At 38.6% G+C, this 21,666-nt stretch overlaps 1 protein-coding gene across 1 annotated transcript in view; it reads left to right on the forward strand.

The window, feature by feature from the left end:
• The first annotated feature begins 322 nt into the window (after positions 1-322).
• LOC306888539 (CD151 antigen-like) overlaps positions 323-21,666 on the forward strand; it is a 48,194-nt gene continuing 26,850 nt past the window's right edge. Inside the window, exons 1-5 of the mRNA XM_079446902.1 lie at positions 323-712; positions 1,711-1,794; positions 6,782-6,973; positions 20,485-20,559; positions 20,636-20,740. Of these exons, the coding sequence (XP_079303028.1) occupies positions 1,711-1,794; positions 6,782-6,973; positions 20,485-20,559; positions 20,636-20,740 (456 nt within the window). The 5' untranslated portion in view covers positions 323-712. The remainder of the gene's footprint in view (positions 713-1,710; positions 1,795-6,781; positions 6,974-20,484; positions 20,560-20,635; positions 20,741-21,666) is intronic.

Raw genomic sequence — 21,666 nt, forward strand, 5'->3', positions numbered from 1 at the left:
TGTCTCTCTTGGATTTGTATAATTTAATTTAAAAGCCCTCTTTGTTGTATTTTAATTTTGGAAACATCTCGTGTTCTAATTATTTTATTTATTTATTTATTTATTTTATTTCTGGTTTAGTTTGGACGCTTTTAGTTGTTGTTGTTTTTGTACTTTTGGTTATGCTCAACCAAGGCTGAAAAAGTTTTGATTTATTGTGGTATGTGATTATGTACCTTGTTTGATTTTAAAGCTTAAAAAAAAAAAAAAAAAAATCTCACGTCGTCGCCTATTGATGGTTCCAACAGTGACGTCGCTATGACGTTGCCGCAGGTCTGACTTCATATCAATCCCATTCAAAAATTGACACGGGCTGACTGCTCCTTCTCTTTCTCCTTGCGAAGCCTTAGAAAAGGCACGAATTACACCTCATAGAGCTTAGCGATCGGCAAAAATTGCACATGCACACCTCAGAGACACACACACACACACACACACACACACACACACACGGTCCTGCAGATGCGGCTCTAAAACGGCAGCCTCCGGTATTGCAGAGTATAAGAGGGTTTTAGGTTGACCTTTTTTTTGGCACCTGGCAACCCTGCTCACCAGGGTGGAGCTCCTTGCAACTTTTTTTCTGAACGATTTTTTTTTAATGAGGACCGATTCTTACTTGTTTTTAGCAGTATTCCTCTGTTTGGCCGTCTTTGTGTGACATCAACTAATAAAGGTAAGATTTAAACTCTTTGAAAAATGGAATTAGCTGTCGAGGTCGAAAAATCTGATCACTAAAACAGAGTTAGGGGACTGAACCGATTCACTCTGCGGTGTAGAGTTTACTTGATTTCTAGGCTGGCAGAGCGGCTGGTATTGTGTTGAAGTCAATAACCAAAGAAAATAGGACAGATTTACAAAGTCACAAAATAAACTGAATAAATAAACAACGCTAAGATACATTCTCATGAAAGCTCTTAATGCGAAAATTATGGACTGTCAAATGAAAGTTGGTTAAGTCAAATTATAAGTGTGCTTCGAAACGGTTTCTGAGGGTGAATTAGGAATGACATACAACTCTTCTACAATTTAAAGATAGTTTATGGGAGTCTGAAATTTCAGCCTGGCTTGTGTTGGGTTGAGTGTCATTCTGAACATGTTCAGACAGATGAGTGACCAGTCAGTTGTGTCACACATTACTTCATTTAGTGAGCATTATTATTAGTTATCACAAATGTTACAACTGTGAAATTGAGTATTTAATTCGAAATTAATCTAATCAATGTTGTACTACGTTTTGGTCTTTCAGACCTGTAGAATTAGCTGGAGCAGCATAAATACCATATGTACCACCACTGTATTGTCTTTTAAGGGCATTTTAACTCTTTATAATTTATGTGTGTGTGTGTGTGTGTGTGTGTGTGTGTGTGTGTGTGTGTGTGTTTGTGTATCAGTAATTGTTGTGAACATCTGTGTTTTGTGTCAGATAAACATAAATACATCCAGACACATTCAACACATGTGTCAAAGTATATATTTTAATAGTTCTGTTTCAGGAGCATTATGCAAACCCTGAGAGTAAACAAGACAAGAATAAACGTTTTTGGTGTTAACTTAAGATTTGAAAAGACATAAAAAAGAAAATACTGTGCACATCCGCAAAACCACAGCATATTTAACCCAACAAAAGTGTTCAATTGCTTTTAATTTATGTCTGTGCTTTTTCTTCATCAGATGGGGGCAAATAAAGAGAAGAATGAAACATGTGGGACCATTTGCTTAAAATACCTTCTCTTCAGCTTCAATTTCCTTTTTTGGGTTGGTATCTGTTACATCTGATGGTCTATTTAAAAGTATATGTCAGCAAGGCATAACTCGAGTTTAATTTTTCAGTCACACTTTATATTAGGTGCCCTTAACTACTTTGTAATTACATCAAAACATAATTACAATGTACTTATTGTGGTCATATTGTATTGCAAATCACTTTTGCTGCTATTGAGGTGGGATATGGTTAAGGTTAGAGACAGGTTTGGTGGTATGGGTAGGTTTAAGGTTGGGTTAAGGTATAAGGGATGGGTCAACAGTGTAATTATAAATTACAGAAAATAATTAAATATGTAATTACATATAGGTATTTTTAAATATACAAGTACAATGTAAAACATGCATGTACACAATAAGTGCATTGTATCAAATTATTAATTTCAATGTAAGTACATAGTAGGCCACCTAATATAAAGTGGGACCAATTTTTCATCTCAGTTATGCTGGGTACACACCACAAGATAATCGGGCTGATTTTGGGCCAGTTTCCCCCCTTCCGACAATCCTAGGTAATGTCCCAATTATCTTAGTGGTTCTAAGGATTATCTTATCAGATTTTCCTGTGATGTGAGGTGTGTTATGAGTGATTGAATCCGCTCGGAAGAAGGTCAGAAGCGCCCCGATCGCGAATCGTAAATATTCAATGTTAAATATTTATGATCAGAAATCCTGATGTGTGGGGAGAACTCCAAGGACACCACACACTATAGGAACAAAACGGTTAAATCTAGGATTGTTTTGTCCTCATGTTAGTGGTCTCTCACATTTTGAAGATCTTATAAGATTTAAAAAAATCTTTAAGTGTGTACCCAGCATTAGCAGTAGCTTCTATTATCTTAGAACACATTCAGTGCAGTTTCAGTGTGAAACACGCATTATGGGTGGGTCAATAATCAACATTCACCTTCCAGATTAATTTCCAAAATATTCAGTCTTTTTAAAAAATATCACCTTTAAACCTACCCATACCACCAAACTTTACCCGTATCCCACCTCAATAGCAGCAGAAGTGTTTTGCAATACAATATGACCACAATAAGTACATTGTATTTTTTTTTTTTATACAAGTACATAGTGGTTAAGGCCACCTAATATAAAGCGTGACCAATCAATTTCTTGGACAAACCTTATCTACATTCCCGAGACTCTCCCCTGACATCATAACGGCGAGTTCACTGATCTATATAAATATAAATATAGATCAGTGAACTCAACTTTATGAAGTCATCTAGCAACATTAAGTGACCAGTTTTAGCTACAGTGGGGGGAAAAATTATTTGATCCCCTGCTGATTTTGTACGTTTGCCCACTGACAAAGAAATTATCAGTCTATAATTTTAATGGTAGGTTTATTTTAACAGTGAGAGACAGAATAACAACAAAAAAATCCAGAAAAAACGCATTTAAAAAAAGTTATAAATTGATTTGCATTTGAATGAGTCAAATAAGTATTTGACCCCTTCGCAAAACGTGACTTAGTACTTGGTGGCAATCACAGAGGTCAGACATTTCTTGTAGTTGGCCACCAGGTTTGCAAATATCTCAGGAGGGATTTTGTTCCACTCCTCTTTGCAGATCCTCTCCAAGTTATTAAGGTTTCGAGGCTGACGTTTGGCAACTCAAACCTTCAGCTCCCTCCACAGATTTTCTATGGGATTAAGGTCTGGAGACTGGCTAGGCCACTCCAGGGGCCTCATTTATAAAATGTTGCACAGAAACCATCCTAAATTTGATCTTACGATCATATCTTGAATATGCGTACGTTTGATTCATAGAATGAACATACGAACAGAAAACGCGTATATGCGTCTCTTTCAGATGTGAAATCTATAAATCGCAAATTATCTTGAACTTGCACGCAATTGAATGGTTTCAGCTCTCTGCCTTGTAAACGACTAATTAATGTCATTAACATTAAATATCAGCCATCGTCATAATTTAGAACAGCGAGCTGCAAAAACAGCTTACATTTAAAAAAAAAAAAAACCTGCAATACTCCGACAATAAAAAGTGCGTACGTCTGCTCAGACCCTGACGTGACGCTAAGCGCTTTTCCACGTAAAAGACCGTCTTTATAAATATGAGCATTGGTGTGGATTTAAGCGTACGCACACTCTAAGATCAAATCTGAGCATACGCACACTTTATAAATGAGGCTCCAGGACCTTAATGTGCTTCTTCTTGAGCCACGTGTGTTTTGGGTCATTGTCATGCTGGAATACCCATCCACGACCCATTTTCAATGCCCTGGCCGGCTTCAATGCCCTGGCCCTGACGGTGCATGGCCCCATCCATCGTCCCTTTGATGCGGTGCAATTGTCCTGTCCCCTTAGCAGAAAAACACCCCTAAAGCATAATGTTTCCATCTCCATGTTTGACAGTGGGGATGGTGTTCTTGGGGTCATAGGCAGCATTCCTCCTCCTCCAAACACGGTGAGTTGAGTTGATGCCAAAGAGCTCAATTTTGGTCTTATCTGACCACAACACTTTCACCCAGTTCTCCTCTGAATCATTGGCAAACTTCAGACGGGCCTGTACATGTGCTTTCTTGAGCAGGGGGACCTTGCGGGAGCTGCAGGATTTCAATCCTTCACAGTGTAGCGTGTTACCAATTGTTTTCTTGGTGACTATGATCTCAGCTGCCTTGAGATCATTGACAAGATCCTCCCGTGTAGTTCTGTGCTGATTCCTCACTGTTCTCATGATCATTGGAACTCCACGAGGTGAGATCTTGCATAGAGCCCCAGTCCAAGGGAGACTGACAGTTATTTTTTTGTTTCTTCCGTTTGCGAATAATTGCACCAATTGTTGTCACCTTCTCACCAAGCTGCTTGGCGATGGTTTTGTAGCCCATTCAAGCCTTGTGTAGGTCTACAATCTTGTCCCTGACATCCTTGGACAGCTCTTTGGTCTTGGCCATGGTGGAGAGTTTGGAATCTGATTGATTGATTGCTTCTGTTGACAGGTTGTCTTTTATACAGGTAACAAAATGAGATTAGGAGCACAGAGTGCTCCTAATCTCAGCTCCTTACCTGTAAAAAAAGACACCTGGGAGCCAGAGATCTTGCTGATTGATAGGTGATCAAATACTTATTTGACTCATTAAAGTGCAAATCAATTTACAACTTTTTTTAAATGTGTTTTTCTGGATTTTTATTTTTATTTTTAATCTTATAATTCTGTCTCTCACTGTTCAAATAAATCTATCATTGAAATTATAGACTGATTATTTCTTTGTTAGTGAGCAAACGTACAACATCAGCAGGGGATCAAATATTTTTTTTTCCCCCACTGTACTTTCAATTGAAAGCAGTTGGCAGCATTGGTCAATGTTTTTTGTGCTTTGTATTTTAATGGTTTAAGTGAAATGTGGAATCATAAAAAAAAAAAAAAATTCCACATCAGTTTTGGCCACTGTTGTGTTTGGTGGGGTTAGTGCCACAATATGTAAGACCCTGTTTACAGTGTCATCACCGGTGCATTGCTGTATTTTTCCAATTTTCCAGCCAAAAAAAATAATTACTACTTTCATTTATGCAGTTCGAGCATTGACTTGTTGAGTGGAAGAGGTTATTACATTTTTTACTTTGCCAGTAATAAAAAAAAAAAAAAGACTTTTTGATCTTGACAATCAAGTTTGTATCATTTTATCAACTCCATATCAGCTCTCTTAAATAATTTAGGAGCTGAGACCTAGTCTTAACACGTAGGAACCTTTATGAATCACTTTTTCTTAAGTCTAGGAATAAGAGTAAAATAACATAATTCTTAGAATTTTGACACACTTAGGACTAAAATTTTACTCTGAGCGGCTTTATACATACGGCCCCTGATGATGTTGCTTCGGTACTCCACTGCTATTCCTGCAGTTCCTGGATGTGCATTGTTGAATAGTCTGACAAATTTGAACCAATGAATTTGTGGAAGTGAATCTTTAAAGCAAGATAAAATGGCCTAAAAATTGCTTGTTGAAAGTTTTAGGTGGCGCATTTAAAACAGACTGAACAAACACTGTTAATGCAATGCATTTTTTAATTATTGCATATCAACACAGTTCTTTTTTTAGACAATAATTTACTTCTATGTAAGTTCTCACACTGAACCCTTTCACTCTTGGACCCTGTTTACACTGGTATTAAATTCTGTCGGATTGTATCTGTCATCACGGGTGAAGGGGATAGTTCACCTCCAAATTTATAAGACTTGGGATAATCTTTGAAACAAAAATCAAGATATTATTAATGAAACCTGAAAGGTTTCAGTTACTCTATTGAAAGTCCTGGCAACCCAATCTTAGAAGATTCAAAAAGGTCATAAAGCCCTAAAATAGCAAGGTTTAATCCAAGACTTGTGAAGAGATATACCCCCGGTTTCACAGACTACCGCCTACCGCCTCTCCACATTAATTCCAACGTTAAATCATTCTCGTAGGCTACTATGGTTCCACGTGACATTTTCCTCGCAGTCTGATGTTGTTTTAATTGATTTTGTTTTGATTGTATGGTCAATAAATAAAGGAATTAATAGAGATTGGCACAAAAATTTCAAAATTTCCTCCCATTTGTCGCGCCCCACTTGTCATGTCACTATTCCCCGTCAGAAGGACGCACACCACACTTTGAGAAACCATGGACTACAGCCATAGCGAAGTACTGGCAGTGACAATTTTTTGCAAAGTTTGCTGCTTCAGTTGGGGTGTTAATTCACATTTGTTTAAAAATTATTCTTCAGATTGATAAGATGCATTGCTAAAAATATATAATAATAATAACTGCAACAAGCTTCACTGGGCAAAAAAAGAAGAAAAAAAAAACCTTGCTTTTTCACAAAAACCCAAATTTCACTGTCAAGAAGGACAGCAAGGAAGCCATTTTTCTCAAAGAAAAACATCAAGGACAAACTGAAATCTGTAGGAAGTACAAGAATTGGACAGCAGAAGACTAAACCCTTTGGCAATTGACTTTTAATCTTTTTCCAGCTGGCAGGGGGTGTAGTGATGGCTGTGGGCATCTGGACACTAGTTGAGAAGAGTGACTACATCAGTCTGCTGTCCTCAAAGATTTACGCTGTCTCTGCCTATATACTCATCATAGCCGGGGTGATTGTTATGGTAACGGGGATTTTAGGCTGCTGTGCCACCTTCAAGGAGCAAAGACGACTTCTGAGAGTGGTGAGTAACACATTTAACTGATTCTTTGCTTTAGAGGACTGTTTAGGGTTGTGTTTCTATTTTCTTATGCAGTATGTTCCTAGAGGCCAAAAGAGGTGACGTAACTTGGTTCCCTGAGATAAGGGAACGAGCATTGCATATGGGAATTAACTCCTGTTTTACCCTGATACTGAAGCCTGATTTGTTAACGTTTGTGTTGCTGCACAAACCAATAGTGTTTTAGCCCTATATAAGTCGACTCAGAGCGCCATTTCACCTGAATCATTTGACTGAAGCGCCAGTCATTGATTCACTGCAGCTTATAGCATGGCAAGTGATGTAACGCTTATTCCCTTATCTCAGGGAACCGAGGTTATGTCAGTAACCAGAGCGTTCCCTTTCAAACGTTCTCTTCACATTGCGTATGGGGAACGCATCCAATCATGCCATGCTATGAGAAGATACAGAGCAACCTACTCCGCGATCCCAGTCTTGGGGCACTTGGCTCAAGGGCCCCTAACGAACATGAGCCAAACTGAATCCCAGCCACTGTTGAAGATTACATATACATCCATTTCCACCCTCGAGGAGAAATAAGTAGATTAAGCAGACAAAATCCGTACCTGCAAGGCAAGGACGTCTAGGCTATAAAATCTGGCAAATGTGGACAGCGACGACCATCCGGCGGCCGCACAAATCTCTCCAATAGAGATCCCACTGGACCATACCCAGGAGGTGGCCATTCCTCTGGTGGAATGGGCCCTCACATCTATAGGGCATTGCGAGCCAACCGAGGCATAAGCCAGGGCTATAACATCTACTATCCAGTGAGATAGTCTTTGCTTTGTAACCGGCAGCCCTTTAGAGCGGCCTCTAAAGCAGCTGCTCCATTTGTCTGAACAACTTGGAGCGCTCCCTCCGCCACAGGGACCAGGGCCAGCAGGGAAATGACCTGGGCTCTGAACGGCATTGAGAGTACCTTAACCATCTGGGGTCTGAAGGTGTTTTCGGGGCCTGGAGAAGTTTTGACATGCCCTGGCATTTGTGCTTTTTTCAGTTGCTTATAAAGATATAAATGGCTAAAGTCTAATAACACTGTAATCAACACAAACTGGTCTACAATAATATGTTAGCAGCATTTATGTACATGATTGTGTTTTATGCTCGGTTAGTGAAAAACAAAAATTTTGAAGTCACTGAAATAAGGCCATAAAAACATACAGAGCATTTGTTCTTGGATCTTGTAGTCTAGAGTTTTTGCTTCAAAATTATGTGAAAATCATCTTGTTTACTTGCTCACAGAAAACAATATATTGATTTAAATTTTCTAAGTCACTTTTTGAGTAGAAAGGGTCAATGCGAGAGGGGAGAACTATCCTGCATAATGCTGTGATTCTCACCTGAGAAGACAAAGGCCCGCATAATGAGCTGCATAATGAGCCATTCAGTCAGCTATGTGACTGAGAGGGGAAGAGTTACAAGAAAGAATGTGAGGACAAAATAAATGTATATATTGTTTGTTTGTAGTTTATTTAGCTATCACACAAAATAACTTGAAATTAATTTGCGAGTGCAGTTAAACAGTTTATTGGGAACATTCAAAGCTGACTTTTTTAGCATCATTACTCCAGTCACATGATCCTTCAGAAATCATTCTAATATTCTGATTTGCTGCTCAAAAAACATTTATTATTATTATTATTATATGTTATATATGTTGAAAAGAGCTGAGAATAATTTTTCAGTTTTTTTTTTTTTTTGGATGAATAGAATGTTCTAGTGTGTCATGTTGAAATATATAAATGAACATCACAAACCTGGCATTTCCATAGTGTATATTGTTTATGTGCTCTGAAGAAAAAAAAAAAACATTTTGAAATTCTGGTTTATTTTTCTCAGCAGATCTTCTTCTAGAAACAGAGAGTAGTCGGGATGAACTTGTTTGTTTATGCGGAGGTGATGTTGGCGTTTACATTTGCGACTCACGTGGATGTCACGTGGATGTTTGAATTTGAAAAGCGCGATTGGCGCGTGGGTGTGACCGCATTAGATATGAGTTGAGATGGGAAAACTGGAAATTGCGTTGGTTTCATACGGATTACTTTAACAGATAATATTTGTTTTGGATGTGAATTACTTCATTTAAAAGTAGACATTTCAAGCTTTCTATACATATACATCTTTAGAGGCGAGTATTCGTGGAGTTTCATGTTGTTTTATTTACGTGTCTGTGATGAGAGGTGACATAGACCGAGCCGGCAGAGAACGCACCCTGTTTATTTTCTTTAATTTTTAAAAGCACATTGTTTTGTTGTTATTGTGACTATACACAAATAAAAGTAGAGGCTTTGCAGTTTCAAGCGGTACCTTATTCTTATCTGTACGATGGAGTATTTTTAGTTATTTTCGCGGTCATAAGGAAAATACAAGACAGACCTCACTGGTCCGGGCTTTGACCCCAGGGGGTTAAGTATGTAACCGCTGGGTTGTTGGAGAATGACTTTATGGTCATTGGGTCCAAACTCAAGACAAGAAGCGCTGACAGACAGCACTTGCAAGTCCCCTACTTGTTTGACCGATGCTATGGACAAAAGCAGAGCGGTTTTGAGTTTCATGACCGTAAGCCGGTTGTTTGAAGTAGCTCGAAGGGCGGGCCCCTGAGGACTATAGACGACAAGTTCCATGTTGGCACGGTCCTAGGGTGAGGTGGGTTTAGCCTCCGAGCACCCTTTAGGAACTTAACAACCAAGTCGTTTCTGAGGATTGTCCGGCCATCCACAAGACATTGTTTCGCTGCAATGGCTGCCACATAGACTGAGTGTGAATGGGGTTTGTCCCTTATCCAACAATTCTTGCAGAAAGGATAGCATGTGGGACACGTCACATGAACTCAGGTCCTGGCTTCGTGCTGAACATCAGTCACTGAAGATTGACCACTTAAGGGTGTAGAGACGTCTTGTAGATGGACCTCTAGCCTCTAAAATGTTATCAGTGACTCTCGTGGGGAGCTGGCTAGACTCCCGTCGAGGGGCCAGACGTGGAGGCTCCACAGCTCTTGCTGGGGGTGCCAAATTCTTCTCTGCGCTTGCAAGAGAAGGTCTCTCCTCAGAGATATTGTCCTTGGGGCTGCCGACAGCAGCTGAATCATCTCTGGGAACCAAACTTGGTTCCTCCAGAGCGGGGCCACAAGGAGGAGAGAGCATTTTGTTTCCTGGACTTGCCTGATAACCCGAGGAATCAGGGCGATCGGAGGGAAGGCATACAGATGGGTGTTGGGCCAATCTTGGGCCAGAGCATCCCGCTGTATTGAGAAATAGATTGGGCAGTGAGAGTTGTCTTCGAAGGCAAAGAAGTCTACCTCTGCCTTGCCGAAGACTCACCAAATCATCTGAACCGACTCGGGATGTAGTCTGAATGACATATTGCCCTTGTACAGAGCACCCCAGCCCGAGCTTGAAGCGTCCATCGCGACTACCTTCCTCCTGGAGGTCATTCCCAACTGTACGCCTGTTAAAAATAGGTGAGGAGTTGTCTAAGGGGCCACAGCTTTGACACAATTATGGGGTACCTTGATAGTGCGGGGGGCCAGGGACAGTCTAAATGGTAGGACTGTATACTGATACGCCACTCCCTCAAATGCGAATCTCAAGAAAGGTCTGTGAAGGGGGGATGTCTTGATGTAAAAGTATGCATCTGGGAATGTAGTCTCCATTCACCTGGAGCTACATTGTCTCTGGACTACATGTCCACTCCCTGGTTCAGATTGCCCGGCACATGAACCGCTCATATTGAGAGGAGTTTGCTCTGTGTGGAGACGACGAGGCAGACTGGGACGCCCACTCTTCAGTATCATATGATGTCAAGGACATAGTCATCAATGACCACCTTCTTCTTAGAAGCACCGAAAGACACCAAGCCGCTTTCAGCTGTCAAGAGGCATTGATCCTCATGTGTGAAACACACAGGCGAACTGAGGAGCTGCAGGGAGAATGAAGCGTGCGGGGGCTGAGCCGACGTGATATCACTCGAGCCCGATGGATGAGATCTGCTGCTCCTCTCTTTTTTTTCTCTTGGGCGAGTAAGGTGACTGGAGAGCAGAGCGGGGTGGGCCGCCTTCGTGGAAGAAGTTGATCTGTGAGTAAAGAAGGGTGAGACTCATGTTCTCGCAATGAGAACATGAAGTCTCAGTGAGCGCAGCCTCTGCATGGGTGCTGCCCAGAGAGGTGACACACTCACTGTGCCCATCAGCATCTTGCAAGGGGTCCTTGCAGGCACTGCACACGCAAAGCAACATTTGTAACAACACTGTTGAAATTTGGCCAGGACATTTGCTCTGAAAATTTGCTCTTTGAGTAGCTAAATGGCTGCAGGGGAAGTGCGTCTCCTTCCGCTGCCGGTGGCTCCTTCTATGGTAGAGAGTGAGTGAGAGCGGGTGAGCAGCTTCCTTTTCTCATTCTTCAGCTTCTTTGTCACAGGATCAACGAAGAAATGGTCTGATTCTGGTGAAATGGTGCCATTGGTTTGTGCAGCTACACAAATGTTAACAAATGAGGCTTCAGTATCAGGGTAAAACAGAGTTAATCCCCGTACACAACGTAAAGTGAACATTCGAAAGGGAACTAAAGCTTTCCTAATTTTACATCCATAGTTCGTCTGTAAAATATAAAACTGTAATTAAAGGGATAGTTCACCAAAAATTGAAAAGTCAGCAGAGATGGCAAAGTACACACATCTAGGGCTGCAACAACTAATCGATAAAATCGATTATTATCGATTATGAAAATCATCGACAACGATTCTCATTATCGATTAATCGGGTCTGCCCACAGTGCATGTCCAACTTCAGCTGGTTAGTCAAATTACGGCACTGAATAATGCATTTCTATGGACAAAATGCATCTAAAAATAGTGGAGGAAACAGAATGAGATTCTGCCGGAGAAGCACGTGATCCAAGCTGCCCAAAACATGATAATTCTTTATTTTAAGCTTTAAGTTAATGCATAAGAGTAATGGCTTGCCCTGTCAGGCGCTTTGACAGATGCGTGTGCGTCCTCAGTGCAAACACGTTCAGTTTACGGTCATATCCTTATTTATAAATGCCACAAATTCACGCGAGCATATCCATTTTTGCATAAAGGTCCGTCCTGACAGTCTGTGTTAAGTTTAAAATACCGAATGAGCGCCGGCGCGGCGGGCGCGCGCACGCGCGTCAGACGGACAGAACACAGTAGAGAGGGAGACAATTAATAGGCTTTTCAGCGCAAACATATCCATTGTGCTGAATTATCTGTTGTTGAAAGTTAATTTAAGGTTTAAAATAAATTAAAATATTTTATGAGAGTAGGAACTTTAAAGGGATAACAGCGTGTAATTGTCTGTCTGAATATAAACATGAGACGCTCCATAACGGCCTTTTACAGGATAAAGAAATGACGAGGTGACTGTGATCAAAGTAGTTCCTGCAGAACATTACTCTTACCTGTTGGTTAACACTGAGTTTGTGTTTTTATTCGTCTTTATTATTATCTTTATTATTTTAATTTTTAATAGAGGTTTAAACTATATTCAATTTTTACAATGCTTAACAAATTTATGTAAGTTTTTTAACAATGTGTTTATGTAAGGTTTGTGCCACTGCTGCTCTAAAGAAACAGTATTGGTGATAACCAAAATCATTTTTCGGCTTTCTGTACTGGTTAGTACTCCAATATGTGTAAGCTCTTTAGTAACAGTAGTAGGCTATTTTTAATGCTATAATATCATTATTGCTGTTATCTATGAAAGAAAACCAGAGCACTTATTTTTTCTTGTATTTTTTATTTGAGTATTTTTTTTTCGCGATACCCAACTGCAGTCAAAAAGTACATAAACAATACCAGCAAGAATGCAAGCTGTTATGAGGCCATTTTTTATTATTATGTCTAATAAATGACAATAACATTTTTAAATTTAAACAAATTTTTGACAAATTTCTAAAATATGTTTTCTCTTTATTATGCTAAGTGGTCTAATAAATTAAGCACTGTATGTTTTCATAGCATTCAGTTGTCACGTTTGTTTGAAGGACATTGGGCAGAATGTGGAATAGTGTTTTTTTTGGTCAATATTTTTTTAATCCGATTAATCGATTAATCGAAAGAATAATCGGCCAACTAATCGATTATCAAAATAATCGTTAGTTGCAGCCCTACACACATCCTTCACTCAAGTAGTAATGTTTAAAAATACTCTGTTAAAAGTAGAAGTACTGACTACTTTTTGTTTTTTACTGAAGTTAAAGTAAAGTATGGGCTCTGACATGTACTTAACTCCCTGGAGTCGAAGCCCGCACCGGTCTCATTTTTTCTTTATGACGTGAAACGAACCAAAAATACTCCACGAGTTTTGATCGTACAGATAAGTGTGAGGTATCATTTGAAACGGCAAAGGGTCTACTTTTATTTGTGTATAGTCATAATAACAACAAAAAAATGTGCTTTTAAAAAATAGACAAAATAAACAGGTTGCGTTCTCTGCCGGCTCTGTCTCTGTCACCTCTCTTCACAGACACGTAAATAAAACAACTTGAATCTCCGCGAATACTCTCCTCAAATACATGAGAAATATATGTATAGAAAGCTAGAAATGTCTACTTTTTAAAATGAAGTCACGTCCAAAACAAATATTCTCTGTTAAAGTAATCAGTATGAAACCAACGCGATGTCCAGTTTTTCCGTCTCAACTCATTATATCTAATGCGGTCACGGCCACGCACCGATCGCGCCTTTCAGATTCAAACATCCACGTGAGGCGCGGGTGAATGTAAACGCCCACATCGCGTCCGCGTAAACAAACAAGTTCAACCCGGCTACTTTCTGTTTCTGGAAGTTGTGCTGCATGCTTTGTCAGAAAGGGCCTGATCTTTCTGATGTTGTGTAGTGCAAACCTGCAGGATCGAGCAGTCTTTGCAATGTGCTCTTTGAAGGTCAGCTGGTCATCAAAGATTACACCAAGATTTCTGACTGAAGTTGATGGGGTAATCATTGATGAGCCTAACTGAATCGTGAAGTCATGCTGTGGAGTCGGAGTGGCAGGGAAGACAAGAAGCTCCGTCTTTGCCAGGTTGAGCTGTAGGGGATGTTCTTTCATCCATGCCGAGATGTCCGCCAGGCAGCCTGAGATCCGTGCAGCTACCGTTGGGTCATCTGGTTGAAAAGAGAGATAGAGCTTTGTGTCATCAGCGTAGCAGTGATAGGAGAAGCCATGTGCATGTATGATGGGACCCAGCGATGTAGTGTATGTGAAGAAGAGGAGGGGTCCAAGAACTGATCCCTGAGGAACTCCAGTGACCAGTTGATGTGGTTTGGATACCTCCCCTCCCCAGGCCACCCTGAAGGATCTACCGGTGAGATAGGATTCAAACCAGCGAAGTGGAATCCCAGTGATGCCCAGTGATGAGAGGATAGACAGGAGAATCTGATGATTGACAGTGTCAAAAGCAGCAGAAAGATCCAGCAGAATGAGGACTGATGATTTGGAATCGGCCTTTGCAATTCGCAGAGCTTCAGTGACTGAGAGTAGTGCAGTCTCTGTTGAATGGCCACTTTGTTGTAGTCCAGTTTGTTGTACTGTGAAAGAAACCGTGAGAGCTGGTTGAAGACAACTCGTTCGAGTGTTTTCCCTACGAATGGAAGGAGAGAGAAAGGTCTGTAGTTTTCTAAAAGAGAAGTGTTTAATGTAGTTTTTTTGAGCAGTGGGGTTACCTGAGCCTGCTTGAATGCTGTGGGGAAGATGCCTGTGAGGAGAGATGTGTTGATAATGTGTGTGAGTGCCGGTAAGAGTGTGGGAGAGATTGTTTGGAGAAGGTGTGAGGGGATTGGGTCGAGAGGACATGTTGTAGGATGGATGGAGAGGAGAAGTTTGGATACTTCTGCCTCGGTGAGGGGACAGAAGGAGAAGTTGGGAGTTAGAGCAGGGGATGTGGTTGATTTGGAGGTCCTGTGGAGTTGAGAACTGGTTACTGATTGTTCTAGTTTTGTCTGTGAAAAAAGTGGCAAAGTCGTCAGTGGTTATCGAAGTGGTGGGAGGTGGAGGAGGGGGACAGAGGAGAGAATTAAATGTTCTGATGAGATTACGCGTGTCTGGAGTGCTATTGATCTTGTTGTGGAAGTGTGAGGATTTGGCAGTGTGGACTTCAGTAGAGAAAGATGAAAGCAAAGACTGATACCTACTCAGGTCCGACGGATCGGCTTTCCCCGATTCCCCATTAATTTTCATTCTGTCCACCCTGTCATGTTTATGTCCACTCTATTGAGTCTTAGTGGCCGACAGAGTGGACATTTTGGAACAACGACAGGGTGGACATTTTGAGCTTCAATTATCATATTAGCTTACAATAAACTGTGACAAGCTAAATATTTAGTCTGGTTGTTGAAGATAATTTGGTATATTTAAACTTACATTTTGAAAATACTGTATTCAAATCACTTCTGGCAGATTTTATGCAGACAGGGTGGACATGTTACGCATTGGCAAAGCAAGTAAGCAAACTCAGACAAAGAAAATTTGTCAATTGAAAAGTCACCAACTTATTCTCCTAAGCGGTTGAAATTCCCTCCACTGAAAAGACAAAAAAAATCTGTTGTCCTGATGTCACTAAAGGGGATTGCCTTTTCTTAAAGTGGCAGATTTCCCAACACAACAGGGTGGACAACCATTCAAGGGATATGGAAAAACTCTTTTTTTTTTTATTAAAAAAAATATCGTTTTTATTACCAAATGATCAAACTCAAATTGAGTTTATCAAAAATTTAGCAAAATATTAATATTTTTTTTAACTTTATTATTTGACTGTGTTCTACTCTCATTCAAATTTAATGAGCAGTGCATGGGACATAGCAAAATAACACGCATCTTACACAAAACTAAAAAAAATCTAGAAAATGTATCTAAAGAGCCAAGTAATGCTTTTGTTATGAATATAAAAACTATAAAAAAAAATAAAACCAAATATAACACACCCTTTCATAGTCATTTTTATGTTAAGTTATCATGGCAAATGTACAGGACAGCAAAAGGCACCCTACAGTGATATTGACCCAGGGCTGTGTTCAGTATTGTCACAGAGATATGACGATACTAAATCGATACCATAGGTGACAAATAACCAGCCTCAAAAGATACAGTTGTGGTCAGAATTATTGGAACCCTTGGTAAATATGATCAAAGAAGACTGTGAAAATTAACCTGCTTTGTTAATCCTTTTGATCTTTTATTTAAAAAATTCACAAAAAGCTAACCTTTCATTGGATAATAAGAATTTAAAATGGGGGGAAATATCATTATGAAATAAATGTTTTTCTCAAACACACGTTGGACACAATTATTGGCACCCCTAGAAATTCTTAAGAGTAAAATATCTCTGAAGTATACTCCCATTCATATTCACAATTTTGAGCACTCTAGGGTGATTATGAACATGAAATTATCCAGCCATGGCTTCCTGTTTCACAGAAATATAAATAGGAGGGAAAACAAAGCCCAAATTCCTTTAATCATCCATCACAATGAGAAAAAACAAAGAATATATTTCTGATGTGCAGCAAAAGATAATTGAGCTTCACAAATTAGTGAAGTGGCTTTAAGAAAAGAGCTAGAGCAGTGAAAATCCCCATTTCCACCATCAGGGCAATAATTAAGAATTTCCAATCAACAGAAAATGTAATGAAACTGCCTGGAAGAGGACGTGTGTCTATATCGTCCTAATGCACAGTGAGAAGGAGAGTTTGAGTGGCTAAAGACTCTTCAAGGATCACAGCTGGAGAATTGCAGAAAATAGTTGAGTCTCGGGGTCAGAAAACCTTAAAAAAAAATTGTCAAACAGCACCTACATCACCACATGTTGTTTGGGAGGATTTCAAGAAAAATTCTTCTAGCTCATCCAAAAACAAACTCCAGCATATTCAGTTATCAGACAGGACTGGCACTTCAAATGGGACTGGCTTCTATGGTCAGATGAAACTAAAAAATGAGCTTTTTAGCAGCAAACACTCAAGATGGGTTTGGTGAACACAGGGATAAAAAGTACCCCATGTGTACAATGAAATATACTGCTGTATTTGTGATGTTGTGGGCCTATATTTCTGTTGGAGGTCCTGGACATCTTGTTCAGACACATGGCATCATGGATTCTATCAAATACCAACAGATAAAAAATCAATAAGTGACTGATTCTATTAGAAATCTTATAATGGGCCATGTTTGGATCTTCCAACCGTACAATAATCCAAACACAAACCTCAAAAACAACACAAAAATGGGTCACTGAGCACAAAACCAAGCTTCTGCTGGCCATTCCAGTCCTCTGACCTGAACCCTGTGGAAAATGAGTGAGGTGAACTGAAGAGAAGAAGCACCGTCATGGAGCTGTGAATCTAAAGGATCTGGAGTGATTCTGGATGAAGGAATGGTCTCTGATCTCTTGTCAGGTGTTCTCTAACCTCATCAGGCATTATAGGAGAAAATTTAGAGCTGTTAAACTGACAAATGGAGGTTTCAAAAAGTATTGAATAAAAAGGTGCCGTTAATTGTGACCAATGTGTATCAGAGAAAAACATTTATTTCATAATGATATTTCCCCCCATTTTAAATTCTTATTATCCAATGAAAGGTTAGCTTTTTGTGATTTTTTTTTTTTTTTTTTTTTTTTTTAAATAAAAGATCAAAAGGATTAACAAAGCAGGTTAATTTTCACAGTCTTCTTTGATCATATTTACCAAGGGTTCCAATAATTCTGACCACAACTGTAAGTGAATTTTTAAATTTTTTATTAATAATAATAATAATAATAATACTAATAATAAAAACAGATTCATATCTTAATACCTTTGTATCAAACTAACAAAAAACCTACAGGGAACATAGGTAAAAAAAAAAAGGCTAAATGAAGTAATAAGATGAAAATATATTCAAATCTTCTTATCTTTTCAGTGCAAACAAAATGTAAAAAAAAAAAAAAACCTACCGGGAACATAGGTTACATTTTGACTGAGTTTGAAGAAAAAAGAAGTTGCGCAATTAATGCAATAAATATTGCTTTATTGTAAAGTGTTATTCTAACAGTCAAAGTAATATTCAAAATCACGTTATTATTTCTCTCTCTCTCAGATTGTTTTCAGATTTCAGACAGCCAAAGAAAAAGTATTAAATAAATCTCTCTCGGCTGTATGATACGCAGTTTTCGCGTACATATGATATGCATCTACCCCACAACCCTAACCCTACCCATCGTGTAGCATATACACGCTAAAGTTTTAATTTTAATTTTCTGAAAAGATCAGGATGAGCAAGCGACAAGTGCTTAAAAAGGTTTGATGTGTTGATTTATAGCAACTTGTAGTATCATAGTGCTTGTAGTGCAGTAAGGTCAGTTCCTTCACCTTTGTCATCTGTTTTGTATGCAGAGTAATGCCATATTTCACTTCTACTGTTCTCTTTATTTATTAATGTCGGGTGCATTGATAGAGTTTAATCTGTTTGATGATCCATCGCGTTGTTCTGTTGTCACATTTACCGGTTGAGCAGCAATTTGGGAAGCACACACATTTAGCAACTGCGGCGTATGAAACACGGAATTGAGCAAAATTATGATATCATACTGTTTGAAATATAATATATGCCAGTAATTTTCCAGTACCGGTATACCGCGCATCCCTAGTCTCCCGTTTGATGTGATCATAAAGATGTTCTGCGATTGAATAAATGCACTTCTTGTCAAGAGAAAAAGTGACAGAAACAGCAGTTGTGAGGGGGTGGCCAACCCTAGCTCCTTGCGTTAAATATTTTTAATGTGTTAAACTGAAAAAAATTAATTGCCTGCCTTAACACGCTAAATTTGACACCACTAATTAATACATTATTTCACATTCAAAGTATGTTTTATTATTTAAATAATTTCAAATATCAGTATTCAATGTTTAATGTTTAATATATCAAAACATAATTTATACATTTGCAATTGCAGGTTAAATGCAATCATGTCTTGCATTAAACAGTGTGTAAATGCATCTAAATGCCACTTCAGATGCAGCTTCTGTATTGATTTCATTTGCTTGGTAACAGCCCAAATGTCTTATTATTCTAATTCACTGATTAAATGTAAGAATTTGACTCTAAAGATAATGGACACTTTTAGAAAAAAAATGGCTTTATAAAGGTAAAAATGCCCATAAAATGTAAAAATCAGTTTAAACTTGTTGGAAAAGATAATTTTTTTATCATTGTGAACTGACCACCACACAGAATATGAAGAATATCAAAAACTTTAGGAGCGCCGGCTGTCCACAGCAGTCCTTAGGTACCTGCACAATAAGACGCTCAGCAAAATATAGTCTAATTATCGTTGTTTTATCATTATCGTTATAAAATCCCAGAAAATATCTAGATTATATTTTTTGTCAATACCGCACACTCCTAGTAGCAAGATACTACAGCAGTAAAGGGATTACTTTGAGGTAGGCTTTTATTTAAGATACTGTAGTTTACAATGACTTATTTTTCAGTGTTACAATTGCCCCCAAACACCCACCAAGGAGGCAGTTGTAATGCACATTTAATTAAATATTATATTCTTGTCCTTATTAGTGAAAATATATCAATTGTATTATTAATTAATGCACCTATTTTTGTTTCTTGTATCAAAAGATGACCAATATATTTAAAGTAATCTGTGAGTTATGAAGGACAGTTGCCCGCAGGCTCCCTACAAAGGCAGCAGCACTCTGATATAGTAGTTGTTATATAAAATATGAAGTTATGAAACTTTACCCTCAGACAAAACTATTTGTTCTGGAACAAGATTAATGAGACCAAAGATTGCCCATTAGATATAGCCAAAACTAATTATATCTCCTGTTTAACCACTATAGAACTGGCAGAGGTAAGGCTGTTCTCAGCGAGTTCATGAGCACTGAATGGCAGTTGACATCCTGGAGAGGAGACTTGCTTAATGTCAGGACAAGACTTTTTGTAAAATGGAAACACTTACGTGACTATCTAACATTTACATATAATGGCACTGTATGAGTTTGTTTGAAGTGCTTAAAAGGGCCATGACATGAGCAATCAAACTTTCCTTCATCTTTTTACATAGGCATACGAGATATTGGTACCATTAAAACAATATGCAAGTTTCAAAGCTTAAAATACTGCTTATTTGAATCTTGCATATAATTATCAAATGTATTTGCATGTGACTGCCGCTAAAGCAGGGCTCCTCAAATCCATTTTTGAAGGCAGCATAAATGTGTCCTTTGATGCCTATAATATCCCATAATTCTGTGCATTAGATTCTGTGACATTTGAGCTAAAAAATAAACATGTCTTCTGAAAATTATTTTTTCTCATTGTAATTTTGTTAACAGTATTTGTATTTTATTATTATTATTTACAAGTTATCCAAATAATTTATCATCATGATCGGCTTATTCAAGTTATATTTTTCCAGTGAGTATAAGTGGTTTAATATGCATTGTCTCTCTCCTCCTATTGTCAGTATTTTGTTTTACTGCTGTGTATTTTCCTGCTGGAGATCCTGGCTGGAGTTTTGGCCTACATTTATTACCAGCAGGTTAGTTAATTGTTCTTTCATTCATTGTTTGCTGTGTATTTGTGTCTTTCATTGTCATGCTTTGTGAATATTTTAGCTGAATGAGGAACTGAAGGGGAACTTGAGGGAGACCATGGTTCAGAAATATCATCAGCCTGAGCATGAGCATGTAACGAAGGCTGTGGACAAACTACAGCAGGAGGTGAGACAACTGTCTTTTTGCTACAACGCATTTGTTATTTAGTATGTACTTACATGTTGGGTGTAGGCAACTCAGAAGCGAAGACTAGGAGACTCTGGTGTACCTTCAGCAGCATTATTTATTGAGAATATGCTGTTTGGCACTGTAATCCAACTAAGGGAAGGGGAGGTCAAGTATTTAGGTCATGACCTAAATCACAGTTTGCAAATGGTGTAAGCATTTGGAGGAATCTGCCCAGATTCTGGAGTTTCACCAGGCCCAGTCCAAACAAATATTTTATCATCAAGATAAAGAGACGTCTACACCTATACTAATAATGGCTACAACTTTAAAGAATGGGGCAGAGGCACCAAGAGCCATCACAGACAATTTCAGTTATTAGCCTTGTTTAACTTTAACAATTTGGAGAACGGTAACTGATAGAGACCTGCTTAACAGAATCATTTGTCTGATGCCATGGTCTTCAACCTAAATGCTAAATACAATGTATATCACTTTAGCTTTTTATGTGGTGTTATGGCAAGACAGATCTTAAAAATGTTTCTTAAATTTGTATTCCTACATTCCCCCCTTTGGGAGTTCTTATAACTCTCACATAACTCAAATGTAAACATTATTAATTCCATTCTATAATGTTTGTCAACGTAAGTCCCATTTTCCAGTCATGTAACTAGAAATAGTTACAGGAGCTGGAATTTGTAAATGTATGTCATATCCTTGCTTTATGTAAGTGTGGTGTTGTTTCTTTCTTTAAAAAAAAAAAAAAAACTGTTGACACATTTTCGACAAGGGTTGGTATCATGTCATATAAACTACATGATGATTTGGAATGGAACAATTATTGGTTTGACGATAAATCATGATAAAATTCCCCACGGTTAGTTTTACAGTTTCATATTTTAATTATCATTAAAACCGTATCCGAT

The sequence above is a fragment of the Barbus barbus genome (assembly GCF_936440315.1).
Source record: "Barbus barbus genome assembly, chromosome: 22".
NCBI classification, from domain to species: domain Eukaryota; kingdom Metazoa; phylum Chordata; class Actinopteri; order Cypriniformes; family Cyprinidae; genus Barbus; species Barbus barbus.